This window comes from Panthera tigris, chromosome E2 (assembly GCF_018350195.1).
Source record: "Panthera tigris isolate Pti1 chromosome E2, P.tigris_Pti1_mat1.1, whole genome shotgun sequence".
Lineage (NCBI taxonomy): Eukaryota > Metazoa > Chordata > Mammalia > Carnivora > Felidae > Panthera > Panthera tigris.
The window spans coordinates 975,121-994,286 of NC_056674.1; the positions used below are offsets into that span (position 1 = coordinate 975,121).

The following is a 19,166-nucleotide window of genomic DNA, read 5'->3' on the forward strand; positions in this document are numbered from 1 at the left end:
GTTTCTGAGTCAGGGTTGATGCCTTACAGAGTTCTTTTATAATGGTTCCTGTAAAGTGTGTGACATGATCATCTGATGTAGATGTAAACATTGGGATAACCCAGGGTTGGAAACAAAATCTATCCGCTTTTCAGCAAAGAAATGCTTTAACCCACCCTGCAAATAGACAGAATAACTAAAACATATTCAAGTCCCACAGAGGGCAGAAGCTGACTAAAATCCACTTGAAGGTGTTCAAAGGCCCTTCAGGTGTGGCTACCACTTATCTAGGACCCCACGGTGATGTTTGCATGTCCCTATTTGTCCCCAGTGGCTTAGGACCATCTAGTAGGGATCAGAGCTTCAAGGAGAGCCAGGTGGGAACCTCACCTACTCCTTCACCTCAACCTCAGCCCCTGCAAGGCCCCTCAGTTATAAATTGCCCAACTTTCTCCCGCAGTGGTCTGCTGCCCCTCTCTCCGAAGGCACTGTTGCCTCTGCTCCTCACCCCTTAGGACAGTCATCACTCTAACAGATTCTCCATCTGATCCCCTTCCCTAGGCCAGGAGTTCTCTACATCCTCAAATAGCCCCTGAGGCAGGTCTGCTCACTGTCCCCATTTTACCTGGCTGGAAACTGAACCTAGGGGGAGGCTGGACAGAAAGTTTCTCTTTATGACCTCCAGTGAAAGGTGGGGATGGAGGAATTCGCAGCCCATGGCACAGCGTCTCAGCAAGGCTGGCCCCCGGCACCCTCCTTGCTTCCTGGCCTAGTTCCAACCCAAGCACACCCCTCCCTCTGGTTCCAACTACTCTAAGGATCCTAATCCACCTCCTCCCTCTGTCCTTAGGGCAAAGACCTGCAGACCCTTTCCTTCTGAGATGCTGATGGACCCCATAAGACTTTTCTAAAGCCTCCATAACACATTACTTCAGACTGAGTGGCTTAAACAATAGAAATGTATTTTTTCACAAATCTGGAGGCTAGATATCTGAGATCAAGGTGTCAGCAGCACTGATTTCTCCTGAGACCTCTCTCCTTAGCTTAGAGGGGGCATTTTCTCCGTGTCTTCACATGGTATTCCCCCTGTGTACTAATTACACCAGTCTTAATGACACCATCACACTGAATTAGTGTCCACGTATTGCCTTTATTTTACTTTTTAAAAGACCTATTTCCAAATACAATGACATTCTGAGGTACTGGAAGTTAGGACTTCAACATGAACTTTGGAGCATACAATTCAGCCCATAACTAACACATCTTTTCATCGGGAGCTAACACTTAGGAGTTCTCCTGAGAATGACCACATTTAACAGCCCCCAAATCACAGCCCTGTAACTCACACATTGCATTCTGAGGTGTTATCACAAGAGAAATGAAACATACTGTATAAAGAATCATAACTGTAAGAATCAAACAAATGTCTATAACAACCGATAAAGCCAAAAACTGGAAACAACTCAAATATCTAAAACAGATGAATGAATAAAGAAATAGTGGTTTGTCCACTGAACATTACATTTCTTGACCCTTAAAAGAAAAAACTAATTACACAGACCCACTGACAAATCTCAAAATAAATATACCAAATGAGGACACCCAGAGGAAAAAATTTAAACATTTTATTCTCAATCACATAAAATACAGAAAATACAAATGAATCTATTGTAAAAGAAAGTAAAAACCAATGTTTGCCTGGAGGAGAGAGAGAGATAATTAAAGGACATGAATGAATATGGAGTGATGCATATGTACAATGTTATGATTGTGATGATGGTTTCATGGGTTTATATGAATATCAAAACTTACCAAATGGTACACTTTAAATATGGACAATTGTTTATTAACCATACCTAAAAGGCATTAACAGTATAATAAAAAAATTTCTTTCTGTTTTCCAAAAATAAAATTTGGCCAACCTATATTGACCCCATCATATCCCTTGTAATGCCTTGGGATCAGCACCTTGCCTCAGTGGCAACATATATAAGTGAGCAATGAAAGCCATTTCTACCTGAGTGATCGGGAATGCAGGCTGGGTACCAAAGCCCACAATGCTGGACTGAGATCTTCCTTCTTTCTATTCTTGTTTTCCCTCCTGTGCAGCAATGGCCTTAAGGTGAACAATGCAGACAAACTACAGGAATCTGTAAAACCATTAGATTATTTTCTGACAAGGCCCTCAGCTACACAAGACTCATAGTTCAGGAGGATCTGAGAATTTTTTTTTTTAAGTTTATCTATTTTGAGAGGGCACAGAAGGGCAGAGAGAGAGAGAGAGGAGAGAGAATCTCAAACAGGCTCTGCACCAGCAACACAGAGCCCAGTGCAGAGCTTGAACCCACGAACCACGAGATCATGACCTAAGCAGAAACCAAGAGTTGGACGCTTAACTGACTCAGCCACCCAGGTGCTCCTACCCGGGGAGGATCTGAGAATTTCTGTTCCTGTTCATCCTTCACAGCCTTACCAACTGGAATGATGGCAGGCACCCTTTTATTTTTTCATCTTTTTGTTTTTGTTTTTGAGAGAAAGAGAGAGAGAATCCCAAGCAGGCTCCCTGCTGTCAGCACACAGCCTGACACGAGGCTCAATCTCATGAACCATGAAATCATGACCTGAGCCGAAATCAAGAGTCAGACGCTTAACTGACTGAGCCACCCAGGCGCCCCTGGAACAATGGCAGGTGCCCTTTTAAAAGAGGCTCATTCCAACCAGATGTTGCAGTCTCTTGCACTCTTCTATTTACCCACTGCTTGTATACAATGATAATTTCCCCATAGTCTTTCAGCCAGTGACACTACCACACAGAATTCTGGACATCAGGGTACATCACTCGTTTGCAGGACCTGGGTACAGAGTTCCTGCACCAGTGCTGAACACGATACAGTATCTCCTGCAAAGCAGAGAACAATTTTATGTGGTTCCAAGAAGTACCAGAGGTTGTCACAACTGCCCCCTCTTCAGGGTGAGCTCCAACACCACAAAACGTCCTGTATCTAGGCTACAATTCAGCCACAAAACCTGACATAATTTCCTTACAGGCCTTGGGCAGCAATGCAAACAAGGACCAAACTAGAGAGAGGACTACCATCATCCCATCCCCCTGAAGTGCACAAACATTCCACTGTTCTGAAACCACCCCATAAGAGTGAGTCTAACCCTCAAGATAAAGGCAACTCAAACAATAAGGCCTTTGTTATAGCACAAACCAGAATGACGGAGGCAGGCTGTTCCTGGGTTGGTGACTTGGAGGCTAAAAATTCCACAAGAGTCCCCAGACCAACAACATCCCTAAAAAAGTGACTTGGAAAGTCAGATGGAGTCCTCTGGACCACAACTGGGTCATCAGACAGAAAGGAATGAGTACTTTGGCTTCTCACATATTTATCACAAATGGGAAAACAGGAAGGTTTACTTCTCTGAACATGTCAAGATGGAGAAATGATACACGTGTGGCACCTGCCATGTGGCAGAGGTGAATGGCTGCTGCTACAGAATCAACAGTAATAAAAACCTGACACGGACCTACGCTGAAACATGCAATGCAGCTCCCACATACCTGCCATTTATTCTGATGTCTGGATGCATGAGGCTCAACAGGCAGATGGCACCCTCAAAAGAGATTGCCTTGAGTGCTGTTACACTGAACAAGGAAACACATTTGCTACACAACTAAGTTGTTTTTGCCATGTGCACTTTGTGGTAATCAATGAGGTAAGGCCTTTGGCTAATGGCTTTCTCATTCAAGACACTCATAAGGCCCAATCCAGTATGAACTCTCTGGTGTCGAGTGAGGCCAGAGCTTTTACTAAAGGATTTCTCACACTGGTTGCACTTATATGGCCTTTCTCCAGTGTGAACCCTTCGATGGTCACTGAAGTTGGAGCTTCGCCTAAAGGACTTCCCACATTCACGGCACTCATATGGCCTTTCTCCAGTGTGAACTCTCTGGTGTTTGAGGAGCGCAGAGCTTTGGCTAAAAGATTTCCCACATTTGCTGCACTCATAAGGCCTTTCTCCAGTGTGAACTCTCAGATGTAGAACAAGGCTGCAATTCTGGCTAAAAGATTTCCTACATTCACTACACTCATAAGGCTTTGCTCCAGTGTGGACTTTCTGGTGTTTTAAGAGACTGGAACTGTAGGTAAAGGATTTCCCACATTCACTGCACTCATAGGGTCTTTCTCCAGTGTGAACAGTATGGTGTTGCAGGAGTGCAGAGCTTTGATTAAAGGACTTCCCACATTCACTGCACTCATAAGGCTTTTCTCCAGTGTGAATTCTCCGATGCTGAATGAGGTTGGATCTTTGACTAAATGATTTGCCACATTCTCCACACTCAAAAGGCCTTTCTCCGGTATGAACTTTCCGATGGTTATTCAGGCTGTAACTTTGGCTAAAAGATTTCCCACATTCACTGCACTCATAGGGCCTTTCTCCAGTGTGAACTCTCCGATGTTGAAAGAGGTTGGAGCTTTGGCTAAAGGATTTCCCACATTCCCCACACGCATAAGGCCTTTCTCCGGTGTGAACTCTCTGGTGTTTAATGAGGCTAGAGTTATGGCTAAAAGATTTCCCACACTCACTGCACATGTAACATCTTTCCCCGGGGAGGACTCTCTGGTGATGAACAAATGTGTGTTGGTTGCTGAGAGCTTCTGTGCAGTCTCCCCAGTGGTGTTGAGTTTTTCCCTTGTGGAAGGCTGCCCCACACTCAGTTCCATTGTTTGACTTCTCCCCAGTGTGTGTGGCCTGTTGCTGGAGGAATCCCGAGCTGACCAGGAAGTCCTTCTCAGTCTCCCCACAGATGAAGGGCTTCCCTGACACATGCCGTCTGCAGCTCTTTGCCACCGAAGCTCCACTCGCGCTGCTTCTGAAGGGCTGATCTCCAGTGTGCTCCTTCTGCTGCTGCTGAAGGTTTCCGCTGAAATAGACTCTTTTCCCATGTGTCCCACCAGTGTACAATTTCTCATCGAACCGGGTTTCCTGGTGCTCAGCCAACTGGAAACTGTCTTTCAAGACTGGAGCACACACCTCACAGGGGCTGGCCTTCTGGGGAGAAAGACCTGCCTTGGGAGTCCTGACATGGGACACTCCTTCTACAGAAACGCTCTGCTCAGAAGGTGCCTCTTCATTCTCTGCTCCACGCTGACAACCTGAAAGCAGGAAATGCTGGTGAAGCGCACAGTGACTTTTGTGGGTGGGCAGCCCCACACGTGTGTGTGTCTAACAAACCCAGACACGAGTCCGTGAGATTGCTTATAGGACAAGAGGTTCAAGTTCAGGCTGAGGATGAGGCCCCTTAGCAGTACCGGGCCACTTATGATCACAAAATGGGGGTGGGGGGCCTCATGACGTGAAATAAACAACACTGAGGACAGGCAGGGTCTACAAATAACTTTCAACAGGACCTAGTCTGCTGGGCAAAAGGGTGTGTTCAGGCCCAGGAAAATTCAACAGTGAAAGAGAAGCTGGTATGCAAGGGCTGTTGAAGAATCTATGTGCACCTCAGGACACGGTACACAGGAACCGATATGGAGAGCACCCCAAATAGAGCAGTGACAAAACCGGTCAAGATGAGGAGTCCAGAGAGGTACAGATGAGCCCAGGGTGGGAAGCAAGAATATAGTGTTGAGTAGCAGTTGACCAGTCACCTCAGTGTGAAGAATGGGGAAGGAAAGGCACATATGAAGTGTGGGTGCCACTGTCATTACCAACGAAAGACCAGTCCCACGGAATAAGTTTCTGGTATGACATGTACACAGCCCTGGGGTCCTGCCCTTTCCCAGGTGTGTCACTGTTCAGAGCCAGGCTCCCTCTGAGCCCATCCTGCTTTAGTTGGGTTCATATCTCTTCTGTGAACCACAGCAGGCTCTCCCACCCCTCCCCCGCCCCTAAGATGGGCAACTATGTGGCACCTGGATGATGCAAGTACTGAGGGGAAGACAGGAGGTGAGCAGCCAGCACTGACCAAGCACAGCTCAGTGCACAGCAGCACAAGGGAAAGAAAAGTTAAGTATCATAAAGAGAACCTCCAAGGAGGATCCTGCAAGAACAGACCGTGGTCTACGTAACAGTGATGAGGTCAGTGATGGCAACCTCTGGCCCAAGCAGGAATGAGGAAATGTTAGCCAGAAGAAAAAAGCAGAACCTGGGATTCTCAGGTGCTTTGTAACTAGAAGAGTCACCTGGCAGGGAGAGGGCAAGCAAAGTGACTGGAACACTCCTGACCCTGGTTCTTTCCCTGAGAGGCTTAGCAGTAGCAGGTGTTGGGGCTGCTCAAGGAGCAGGCAGTGCACATACCTCAGCCCAGCCAACCACACTGCCTACTCAAGAAAGTGGGGAAGGAAGCGGCGGTCATGGTCCTGATGAGAGGGCAGACCTGCCCTTGGGGGAAAAAGGGAAAGGGAGAGGCTAGCTCAGGGCAGAGGTGGGTGTGCAGACCTTACCCAGGGAGGTTACAAGTGCCAAGTTCTCCAGCATCACATCCTGGTACAGGCGTCTCTGAGCCTCCTCAAGGAGACCCCATTCCTCCCCGGAGAAGTACACGGCCACATCCTCAAAGGTCACAGTGCCCTGGCAAGATGGAGACAGATGAAACCATGAACAGCCTCTCCCCCCAAGATGGCAATCCATCCCCTACACATCTACCCCTCACCCATCTTCCTCCCGAGCGTCCAACACAGAAGAGAAGCCAGGCCCCAGCACCGCTGGTGCCACTGTCTCCTCACAGGCCCAGTGATTACAGGCACCGGCGATGAGCAGATGAGGATAAAAAAGTAGCAAACAAGGGTCTGGCACAGAAGCATTCACTCATTTCTGCTAAGCAGTCCCCTGATACGGACAAATCATGTAATTCTCAATACCAGGGCCCTGGGGCACCAGGCATACACGCTCTGCAAGTACACATCACTCTCGAGGCTGCACATCCCTCACATTCCCAGACACGGCCACCACCAGCTTGCTGCCCCACACACCTTAGGCATCTCTTTGGCCTCACTGCTGTGTATTACGGTATCTCCACCACCTCTTCCTCACCCCACTGGTGAGAGTGGGGTTGTGTGCTAGGGTTATGGGGATGGCAAACACAGGGCGCCTACCACCGGAGAGATGACATCTACAGTTTTCTAACCATATACAGTCACAGTCTGGGAGAGGAAGACGCCACATGCGACACAGGGCCACATGGGGGGCTGCACTCTGGGAAAGAGCCAACAGCCAGTGGTTGTGAGATCCAAGCTTTGTTACAGCAGTAGAAAGAGGGGCCCCTGTCTCCTGTGGGAAGAGGTCACTGACTGATTTGTGACTCCACGGGCAGGTAGGGAACTGAAACCAACTAGAGGGCTACACAGGAACTGCTCCTGATCCCTCGATAAAAACGCTGTTTGGTTGGGAGATCTTACTTGTGGGAGCAGAGTGGGGAGGGGAAGCAGCACGCTGACCGTCTGAGGCCCCCATGGTTCCCGGACATGGGTGCAGCACACAGTACTGGATCCTAGATTCAGGCCTTGCACCACAACCGACGACAGCATCTACGGGATGCTCTGCAAATTCAGACAGGACTGAATACTGCTATTGACTTCCCAGGACTCGCACAAAGTCACAGGCCCTCATCCTCCTATGACGGCTTCACTGCTTGGGTCTGTTCCTGGCCTCAGACTTGGGGATCTCAGATACCCGCAGCGCTATTCCACTAGGTGCTGCACTTCCTGTCCCCAAAGCAACCACAACCTTCCTGGGTCCGCCTAACCCTCATCCAAAGCCCAGCTCCATCAGTGGCCCACCTTACTGACTCTCACAAATGACCACATTTGCCCTTGACCTTATCCTCCGGGCTGAATGAAGCACCCCAGGCCCCAACAAAGTCCTCACCAAATCCTGGTGAGTGCACAGAGTGGTGAATGAACACCTGCTCTAGTCTGCGTGACATCTTGCCTCGCTTATCTATCCCTTGTCTCTGCATCCACCTCATGTCCACCATTGCCTTGGAAGCCTTAGCCACCTGCCAGACTATCTGTCCCAGACATGTCCTGCTCTCAGGACCACTTACCTGCCTCATTTGTGTTTGTGAAGCCTTAACCTATCGCCCAGGTACCCAAGCAAGAGACTCACCCATGGCCCCCACCCTCCTCTACCTGGTCCCCAAGCAGCTTTACAGTCATAACCTGAAGATTACCCGTCCTTTTATTTCTTATTTTTTGAGGGGGGGGCATATGCGTGCATGTGCACGAGGGGGGCAGGGGCAGAGAGAGAGAGAAAACCCTAAGCAGGCTCCACACCCAGCACAGAGCCCAACAGGGGGCTCGATCCCACGACCCTGAGACCATGACCTGAGCTGAAATCAAGAGTTGGACGCTCAACCGACTGACCCAACCAGGTCGACCGAAGATCACTCCCCTTAAACGTGACCATGGGGGCGCCTGGGTGGCTCAGTCAGTTAAGCGGCCGACTTCGGCTCAGGTCATGATCTCAGGGTCCGTGAGTTCGAGCCCCGCGTCGGGCTCTGTGCTGACAGCTCAGAGCCTGGAGCCTGTTTCAGATTCTGTGTCTCCCTCTCTCTGACCTTCCCCCGTTCATGCTCTGTCTCTCTCTGTCTCAAAAATAAACATTAAAAAAAAAAAAAAAACAAAAAAAACGTGACCATGGCTCACACACCTGTACCCACCTCATTTTGGATGCCTCCATCCTGAACACTCCCCTGATTTTTAGACCTATGCACACATCTGCCCACATCATGCATCCATTCGGTGGGCTCTGAAACACCCCAGACTCTCAACATACCTAAATCAAATACTTCCTGATACTCCCCTCCCCATAGCGAATATTACTTCTGCTGCATTCTTCGTCTTAGACCATGGACCTTCCACTCCTACAGCTGCTAAGGCCTAAAACACTGGGGTCATCTCCGAGTCCTGTATTTCACTCCTTCTCCCTCATTAGAGAATTCAGTTGCCCCTTTTCAAACATGCATCCAGAGTCCAACCACTTTTCCTAAGCCACAACCCTGGTCCGTTAACCTTCGCCTGGACGTTGGCATATCCTGCAGCCCCATCTTCCCTCCTGCTGCTTCGGTCCCACAGTCTGCTCTCCACTCTGCAGCCAGATGGAGTCTGGGAAGGCCTTATTAAGATTGCTTTCTGGGGCGCCTGGGTGGCTCAGTCGGTTAAGCGTCCGACTTCAGCTCAGGTCACGATCTCGCGGTCCGTGAGTTCGAGCCCCGCGACGGGCTCTGGGCTGATGGCTCAGAGCCTGGAGCCTGCTTCCGATTCTGTGTCTCCCTCTCTGCCCCTCCCCCATTCATGCTCTGTCTCTCTCTGTCTCAAAAATAAATAAACGTTAAAAAAAAATTATAAAAAAAAATAAATAAATAAACATCCACTTTATTAAAAAAAAAAAAAAAAAAGATCGCTTTCTGCCTCTGATTCACACCTCCTCATCACCTCCAGAATATACACCCAACTTCTCCGTTGTTCCAGCCGTGACTCCTGTCCCCCTGCTCTTGTTCCCACATAGAAGGACAGCTGTGGTTTTCTGAACACCCTCAGCCGGTTAGACCCCTAAGCACCTGCATATCTTAGAACCGGTTCCTGGCAGAACTCTCCACACCTGTTTAGGTCAGTTGCCACAGATGGAAATGCTTCTACATAAAGGCCAACAAGGACTTAGGATCCTCTGCTGGGGTTTTCCCCAGGGCCCCCAGACCCAAGCCTGGGGGGAATGACACTTGAGAGCCCCAGGACACCACATCCAGAGAATATGGAGGTGGGGGGTCAGGGCCAGCGAAGGGCTGAAATACCCCCCAATGACCTGCGTAAGGTCCACAGCGCTTCTGCCGCAACGGGAAACTGCGCAGAGAGGCTGGAAATAGAGGAAATAGAAATATAGAAAAATAGAATCCACGGCTGGGTTCGACGGGCTCACACTTCCCGTACACCCTGGCCCTGGAGGCGACTGACTTCATGCTGGCTGTCTAACGTCTGTGCCTCAATGCTGTGTCCCCTCTTGCCAGCTCTGTCGCCTGAACTAAGATCCAACCTCCCGATGCCTCAATGTCCTCATCACTCCCGTCTGGCCCGCTCTTCCTTTGAACCGCCTTTGGGAAACTTTTAGATCCCAAACGGAGATTGTGTCCCTCCTTTGGCCAGAACTCTCCTTGGCGTCTAGAATCCTCACATGAAGGGACAACCCTCCAGACCGCCAGTACCCCCGTGACCCCGCCGCACACCCTCTGTTCCCAGAGAGCAGAAGGCGGACCCCACATCCCCGATTCCACCCCCTTGAGGCCCCCCTGCAGCCCTGCACCATCCCACCCCTCCTCTGCAGCCCGCTCCCGCACCCCGTCATGCCGGCGCTCAGATACGGGGTCCCCACCCGCGAGCGCCTCCCCGGCCTGGACACCGGGACCTGGGCCGCAGGGACGCGAGCAGACGCCCCGCGCTCGGGCCTCGAGGGTCTGGGTGGGGGAGGGCGGGGAGGGCCCTTGGGGCCGCGCGTTTACCTCAGTCGGGTCCCTGCGCGCGGCCGCCGCCATCGGACCCCCTGGGAGAACGGACACCCGGGCCCGCGGTCCTTATCCCGACCCCGGAACGGGGTAGCCCAGGCGGCGTCGCCGACTCGTGGAGCCGTCTGCGAGGCGGGGACACCGCTTCTCCTCGGGCTTTGTCAGTTAGTCGCCTCGGTCCCGAACATTAGCGGGTGAAGACTAATGAAAAGAGGCAAAAATACCGCCAGGGGGATGAAACCAGAAGTCCCGCCCCGACGTTAGGCGCACACCGAGAAACGACTCTCTTTTCTGTCTTCATTGGTCAGAGATGCCGTCCATCGACGCGCGCTCTTCTGGGTAATGTAGTTCACAGGCACCCAGCGCCAGGATTAAAACACTCCTATGGACCTCCCAGAGGAAAGGCCGCTCCCCCTCGAGGGCTCAGGAAATCGGGGGCTTACGTCCCAGGCCAGAGGGGCTCCGCTTCTTCTTAAAGGGTCCATACCCAGATTTCTGGAGAGTGACGTCTGCAACTGATCACCCAAGTGTTTGGAGACGTTATTTCAGATTCCCTGATGCTCAGCATGGTCCCAAAACTAAAAACAATATTTCATATGTTCCCAAAGGCTACAGATCCAAATGCACATAAAATTCCCTAGAGTCAGTTAGATACAAAATACGTCGCTGGAAGCAGAACCTAGTAAACCTTATCGTCCTACAAGTCAAATACTTACACCCGGAACCATTACAGACAGTTTTGTCAATCTGTATGTTTGGTCATGGACAAGGTAAAAATGTTCCGTATAGGGCCATGACAGAGAAGACACAGGATGGATGTGAGGCCACTGTGAAGTAAGAGATTTTTTTTTTTTGTTTTGAGAGAGAGAGAGAGAGAGAGAGAGAGAGAGCTTGAGCGGGAGTGAGCAGGGGAGGTGCAGAGGGAGAGAGGAACCTTAAGCAGGCTCCACACTCAGCAGGGAGTCCCACACAGGATCCACTGAACAACCATGAGGTCATGACCTGAGCCAAAATCAAGAGACTGTTGCTCAACGGAATCAGCCACCCAGGCGCCCTGAAATAAGAGTTTTTTGTTTTGTTTTGTTTTGGTTTGGTTTGGTTTGGTTTTTTGTTTTTAATGCATCCATAGAAAACACCTCCCTAGTCTGATCATTAATTTTTTTGTGTCCAATTCATTGAACAATACTTTTATCCATTTAATATCTTCATATCCTGGCATAAACCCAGTTCCTTTTAGGAATCTAACATCTTCAAAAGAGGACAATGTAATAAATGTTATTTTGGGAGGGGACAGTGGCTGCAGTGCTCAAAGATGGAGCGTGTAGGCAAAGGCTGTTCTCCACCATGAGGTACCTGGGTACTTAAAACCATGATTTCACCTCGTTGTTGGGAAGTGATTATCATTTCTCTTGCAGAGATTGTTCTGTATGGGGATTTGGTATTATCTCAGAATCATAGCTGCAAAATGCAAATTACAAAAAGTTTTTAACCAATGACTATGTAGTAATTAGGGGTGGTGGCAGACAGAACTCTGGTGAAACATCAGTGGATGGGGAAAAAGTTAAGCCCTCGGAGAAGATTTTTTTTTTTTTTTAATTAGAGAGAGCATGCGCGTGAGTGGGGCAGAGGAGAGAGGGGGAGAGAGAGAGCGCGCACAAGAATTCCAAGCGGGCTCCATGCCCAGTGTGGAGCCCAATGTGGAGATCCATCTCACGACTGTGGGATCATGACCTGAGCAAAAATCAAGAGTCAGATGCTTACCCAACTGAGCCACTCAGGCGCCCCAAGACCTTAGGGAAGATTCAGCATTTGTGTCTGAGAACAGGAATAATTAGGTTGAAAACATAACCAGAATGGTCACTCTGATGGTTCTCCAAAATGAACTCTTTCTTCATTCTTGAAAACATTGTACATTATCAGTGCAGGAAAGAAACAATGTGGACAGAGTAGACAGAATTGTAAAAATGAACAGAGAAGCTGAGGCTTACTGTATAGTGTTATCCTTTTAGAATTGTGTCTGCTCATATGTGTGTAATTCTGTTGGCATCCGTGGATTCAAAGTGGTTTCTATAAAAGGTGTTTGTTGTGGTAAAACTAAAAATATATTTTACAGTCAAATGCTCTACCCCTGAGCTACACCCCCCTAAAAACATATTTTGTGTACACATTTGCACTATGCTTTTCTCACTTAACTAAATATCTTGGACAACCTAAAGCCACTTCCTCATTTGACACCCACTGCTTCTTATTTCCACATTTACTAGACCTAAGCCTGATTCTTTTTTTTAATGTTTCTTTATTTTTGACACACACACACACACACACACACACACACACACACACAGAGTGGGTGAGGGGCAGAGAGAGAGGGAGACACAGAACCCGAAGCAGACCCCAGGCTCTCAGCTGTCAGCACAGAGCCCAACTCGGGGCTCAAACTCACAAACTGTGAGGTCATGCCCTAAGCTGAAGTCAGACGCTTAACCACCTGAGCCACCCAGGTGCCCTGTAAACCTGATTCTTTTTAAAGATTGCTGTGCACTTCATTGTCCTCCTGCTCCATGGCTGACTGGCTGGCCCAGCCTACAGATCTCTCCTGTGTGCCCCCAGTGCCCTTCCTCCATGCCCACAGAAAACTGTAGAGACTTCTAGGGTAGTCCCTTGTCCACCCAGCCACTCTCAGGAGTCCCCTGTACTGAGAACTGGTCCCGGGCATTAAGGCCAGGAGGCTGGTGACACTGACACAGACTTAGGTTCCAGATCCCTGTGGTTGGGGTGCTGTGGGGTCTTGGCGCCCTCCTCAGAGTCCAGAAGGCAGAAGCAAGGGCCACATCATGCTGGCTGCCTCCTGTCCGTAAGAGGGTGTAGCTGAACCACGGGAGGGTTCGTCTGCCAGATGCACAGCAAACCAGAGAGGACTAACACCCAGCTTTCAAAGTGAAGAAAGATGAGCTATTTATTGGTGTGGCAGCGCCCAGAAACACAGGAAGCTACTGCTCAAAGTCCTGCACTTCCTAATGGGGCAAGGGATCTCTGGAAAAGGTGGGTGCTATTGATTGAAAGTCCACGAAGTCATGTTAACAGAGGTTACTTACTTCCGGTGCCCTTTCATCTGGTCCCATGGAGGCCTGTTCTATCTCATGAGATTTAAAATCTAGAAAATGGATTCATTTCTTACGTTACAGATTTCATCAGGTACATCAGGTGATTATGTGTTTAGGATAGTGCTGATCAGCTGCTCATACTTGCCTGAACTAACTACTTGTACGTGCATAAGCTAGTGTGGTTGCATCCCCTTGTGTTCCTTTGAATGGTAAGCAGACATTCCTATGTCTTGGGCCTGCATCTATGTGTTCCATGGCCAGTCCAGCTGTGCATGGGGACAATATGAGCTACACCATTCCTTCTTTCGTCAGAAAGATGGTTGCTGACTTCAACCAAGATTGTCCCCCTACATGCAGGGTCATTGTCCAGGTGGCAAAGGTTGGGAGTTAGACTCCAGAGTGAGAAGTGAGGACTCAGCCTCTGGAAGAGGAACATGGGATTCAGTGGATCGTATCACCCTCTCTGCACCTGACCTTTGCTGGGAAAGAGTGATGCTCTCTGCCTCTGGGGTGAGGGGGACCTAAAGAGCCCAGACTGAGGTGATAGATCAGCCTTGTCCAGGGAGATCCCCTCCCCTAAGGTCTAAGCAGCAGGATTTCCTGTTGCCTTCATATCCTTCAGCCTAGATCTCTGTTTTCTCCACCCTCTGCTCTCTGGGCTCCACATCCATGTGTAGCTTTGGGTAGTGCCCTGAAAGGAAGATGGAAGGATGTGCAACCTCATGTTCCATGCTTTCCCTCTGCCAGAGCCCTCTCTTTTTTTTTTTTTTTTTTAATTTTTTTTTTCAACGTTTTTTTTTAATTTATTTTTGGGACAGAGAGAGACAGAGCATGAACGGGGGAGGGGCAGAGAGAGAGGGAGACACAGAACCGGAAACAGGCTCCAGGCTCCGAGCCATCAGCCCAGAGCCTGACGCGGGGCTCGAACTCACGGACCGCGAGATCGTGACCTGGCTGAAGTCGGACGCTTAACCGACTGCGCCACCCAGGCGCCCCCAGAGCCCTCTCTTTTAATTACATTTTAGCTATTACACATAGCAATAAACAAGGGATTGCATATTTTTATTTTTTTTTAATTTGTTTCCACTTTTTTATAGATCTACAAAACCAAGTTTCCAAGAGTTGGATCCTTTTTTTTTAAAACATTTATATATTTTTGAGAGACAGAGATAGAGCACAAGTCTCTGTGCAGAGAGAGGAAGACACAGAACCCGAATCAGCCTTCAGGCTCTGAGCCGTCAGCACAGAGCCCGACGTGGAGCTCGAACTCACAAATTATGAGATCATGACCTGAGCCAAAGTTGGACGCTTAAGTGACTGAGCCACCCAGGCACCCCTAGAGTTGGATCCATTTGTCAATTCCACCGGTGGCTTTTACCCTTAGTTATTGAGCAGAACACAGCTGCTGCTCCATACCACGGGTAACCAGGTGGCCCCTAGGAATCAGTTTCCTGACCTCTGCCCTTACATCTTTGATTTCCCCAAGCCATATGTCTCTGTGAGCCAGAGCTATTCTCACAAATCCCACTTCTCTAGCAACAAGGAATGACCCTAAGCGCCTGCACAAAGTTTTCCATGGCCTTTGAGGAGGGACTTTGGAAGGACCGAGGGGCAATCAGTAGGTAGGCCCAGCTCCTCCAGTGCAGCTGGCCAGCCACAGAGCGTGCAGACAATGAAAGGCAACCAGTTTTTTAAGAGGCAGCTTCAGGTCTACTAAGTGTGGCCTTTAGGAGGTATCAGGGATAAAAGCCTGAAGTAGCTTTAGGTTGTCCAAGATACTTTGTTTTGTTTTGTTTTGTTTTGTTTTGTTTTGTTTTTAGCGATTATTTTTTTAAACTTTTTAAATGTTTTTATTATTTTTGAGACAGAGAGAGACTGAGCATGAGCAGGGGAGGGGCAGAGAGAGGGGGAGACACACAGAATGTGAAGTGGGCTCCAGGCTCTGAGCTGTCAGCACAGAGCCCGACACAGGGCTCCAACTCACAGAGGGTGAGATCATGACCTGAGCTGAAGTCAGACGCTCAACCGACTAAGCCACCCAGGCACCCTAAAAGCAATTATTTTTTCAATGTTTATTTATTTTTGAGAGAGACAGACCATGAGCAAGTGAAGGGCAGAGAGAGAGGGAGACACAGAATCTAAAGCAGGCTCCAGGCTCTGAGCTGTCAGCACAGAGCCAGACACGGGACTCAAATTCACAGACTGTGAGATCATGACCTGAGCCGAAGTCGGACCCTTCACCGACTAAGCAACCCAGGAGCCCCAATCCAAGATACATTGTTAAGGGAGACAACAAAGTACTGATCTATCACAAAACATGACTTTATTTTTACTAAGGAAAGCAGCTTGTACATATTTTAACATACAGACATACACAGAGGAATCCATGTGCACAAGCCATTCTAAAAGGATACTATACTTCAAACATTTTTCGCTCCGGAAGATTTAATTATCTGAGACTTTTGACATACTACTTTATAATTATATATGGTATAGGGCTCCTTCAATAAAACATAGAAAATATTTTATACTTTCTTGTATTAGGAAAACAAATATGTACATATCCGGTTTTTTGTTTTTTTTCTCTTTGTTTTTGCCAACTTCAGTTTCTTTTTTTTAAGTTTTTGTAATGTTTACTTATTTTGAGAAAGACAGAGAGAGACTGTGTGTGACTGGGGGAGGGGCAGAGAGAGGGACACAGAGGATCCAAAGCAGGCTCTTTGCACTGTCAGCGCAGAGCCCGATGTGGGGCTTGAATTCATGAACCATGAGATCATGGCCTGTGCCAAAGTCAGATGCTTTACCGACTGAGCCATCCAGGCACCCCACCAACTTCAGTTTAAAAGGCCTACAGATGTAGACAGAATGTCTGTTAATGAGGAGAAATGTAGGTACATATTCTGGCAGAACACACAGCAGAATGGTGGAAATGTCTTCAATATGTATCAGAATCACTTGGAAGCTTGTTAAAACACACATTCCTAGGGCACCTGGGTGCCTCAGTCGGTAAAGCATCCAACTCTTGGTTTCTGCTCAGGTCATGATATCGTGGTTTCGTGAGTTCAAGCCCAGCTGCTTGGGATTCTCTCTCTCTCCCCCTCTCTATTCTCCCCACTTCTGCTTTTGCTATTTCTCACAAAATAAATAAATAAACTTAAAAAAAAAACCCATCAACACACACACACACACACACACACACACACACACACATTCTTGAGCCTGATCCACAGTGTGCCTGATTCAGTAGATGTGGGTTCAGGATTAGGAATGTGCATTTCAAACGAGATCGTAGGTGACACTGTGGGTGAAGTCCAGGGATCAAACTCTGAAAACCAGAGGTCTAGGAAAAGTGGCATTGACTGGTTCCAGGCCCCAGTCCACCACGATGGAGATTTGCAGGTTCGGAGAGGGAGAGCCAAGATTTCTCACCCACACGCCCTGAGTGTGTCTGTAGTGAGCCAAGTAAAGGAATGGCCAGCTGGGCATGAGTCCCAGGCCCTCCACTGCTGAGATCTACGAAGCCTGCACTGACTGAATTATCCAACAACTGCTTATTCTGCCTAGAACTTATCGCAAACATATCCATACAGTTCATCCCTCACAATTCCAAGTGTTTTCTCCTCTTATTAAGGAAGCCTCCCTCACTGGGCTGAGTAATATTACATTCTACATTCTAATGTAGTACCTATTTCCAAAGTTACTCGTTTTGTTCCTGGTCTTTCTTTCTTGAATACAACATGGCTCCCGTGACTGCAAGGGTCTTTATGTATCTTACGACGTAATATCTCCCATGAAACTAAAATAAGTGCCTAAAACCAAATATTTGTTCACAGATCATGAAGGAGACAAGGGAATAAACACGACATCTCAATTTCCCTGTATATTTGGTACAGTTCTGGTTACTCTAAATGCCCCCCTTTAACTTTTTCCATGCTTGGTACTGCTCAAATTTTTCAAGAGTGGAGATTTGTATTTTGGAGACAAAATTTCAGAGTGGCCATTCTGGTCCCATGCTCAGCTTGATTTGTTCGGTTTTGAGACATCACTGCTAAAATTTCTCTGAGACATTACCTTTTCTGACCTTCAACGGATGTTTCAACAGGGCTATTTCTGCCACCCCTGTTGAGTCACTACACACACATTAATAATAGCTCTTTGTAATTTGAATTTTATAAATGTTCTCCTGAGATCATATCAATTCTTCAATCAAAACAGTCCTCGCATCACAAAAGATATGATAACACTTTTCAGCAGTGAAATCGTGGATTTAAGATACTCCCAGTATCTTCAGGTAGATATTGCATACAAGCTTTGCATACAGGCTCCAGCTTGGAATACTGCAGCCACTGACCAAATCAAAGTAGCATTTTCTCTCATGGATCTCTGTTTGAGATTGATGCTAGACTCCTAAAAGGAAGTGAATGTATTCAGGATATCAAATAAGACCTATGAAGTGGATAAAAGTGTTTCTCAGTGAATGGGACAGAACAGTTGATTCTACAGGCAGGAGAGATGTTTTCTTGGGAATACACAGATCTGTTAAAGAAGAATTATTCAGACACTTGTTGAAACAGTAATACAAACTTTCAGTCAGGACAATTCCCACAGGTGTAGGGACAATGGGAATTTGCAGTAAAGGCAAGAGAGATTGGACTCAACTTCACATTTTTTTAAAAGTTGGTATTTATGCCAAAGAGCACGGTTCAGGTGTGTGTGGGAGGGTGAGTGATAGAAAATCACTAGATTAAGGGGCGCCTTGGTGGCTCAGTCGATTAAGCGCCTGACTTTGGCTCAGGTCATGATCTCGTGGTCCGTGAGTTCGAGCCCCGCATTGGGCTCTGTGCTGACAGCTCAGAGCCTGGAGCCTGTTCAGATTCTGTGTCTCCCTCTCTCTCTGACCCTCCCCCAATCATGCTCTGTCTCTCTCCATCTCAAAAATAAAATAAACATTAAAAAAAAAATCACTAGATTAGGGAAATTCCTCCTAAACTCACCTAAAAGATACTAACTGAAAGCAGGTCACTATAATGAGAGATCACCTGTGTGATGCCGAGGATCGAGGAAATTTAATCAGGTATCAATGGTGATCAGATATTCAGGAGGGGAGATTCTTGCCAAACCAACTGAAAAGGATTCTCGTTCCTGCCAAGGCCTGGATCTAGTAAAAAAAAAAAAAAAAAAAGTGTACAGTGTCCTAATTAAATACTGTGCAAGGAGAGACAGTCACATCTGTGTACTTGGGATTCTGGCGGCTCAACATCCTTCCTCTTATCTTTACTAATGTGGCACAATCTGGAGTATTTTCTCTCTTGACCAAGGGAATTTAATGCTCTGGATTGCACACAATTGAACTGAAATCAGATACTGTTTATTACCTTCCATTAGGCGTGGACACATTTTGTGTCTAAAACACTCAATAGAACGATGTGTTTCTTTGCTTTGTAGCCTTTGGGAGCATCACCAACAATATTCTCAGCCTCAGGGAGCATGCTGCCCTTTTCTGGTCTGAAATAAGTCTCCAAGCACTTGGGTGATCAGCGGCAGAGAGCCATGCACTCGTACATGGTTACATTCTG

At 47.8% G+C, this 19,166-nt stretch overlaps 1 protein-coding gene across 1 annotated transcript; it reads right to left on the reverse strand.

The window, feature by feature from the left end:
• Window positions 1-2,610: 2,610 nt before the first annotated feature.
• Window positions 2,611-10,702, reverse strand: LOC122234207 (zinc finger protein 211-like). The gene is made up of 3 exons (XM_042969904.1): window positions 10,484-10,702; window positions 6,435-6,561; window positions 2,611-5,141 (listed from the first exon to the last, which is right to left on the reverse strand). The coding sequence occupies exons 1-3, from the start codon at window positions 10,514-10,516 to the stop codon at window positions 3,658-3,660; spliced, it is 1,644 nt and encodes a 547-aa protein (XP_042825838.1). The 5' UTR covers window positions 10,517-10,702; the 3' UTR covers window positions 2,611-3,657.
• Between the last annotated feature and the right edge of the window lie 8,464 nt (window positions 10,703-19,166).

Excerpts from the sequence above, each read along its gene's own strand:
- LOC122234207 (XM_042969904.1), bottom strand. The coding sequence starts at position 10,516 with ATGGCGGCGGCCGCGCGCAGGGACCCGACTGAG. Across the intron at positions 6,562-10,483 it reads CGCGCAGGGACCCGACTGAG|GGCACTGTGACCTTTGAGGA; the intron begins GTAAACGCGCGG and ends CCATCTTGCCAG. Across the intron at positions 5,142-6,434 it reads GGCACTTGTAACCTCCCTGG|GTTGTCAGCGTGGAGCAGAG; the intron begins GTAAGGTCTGCA and ends TCCTGCTTTCAG.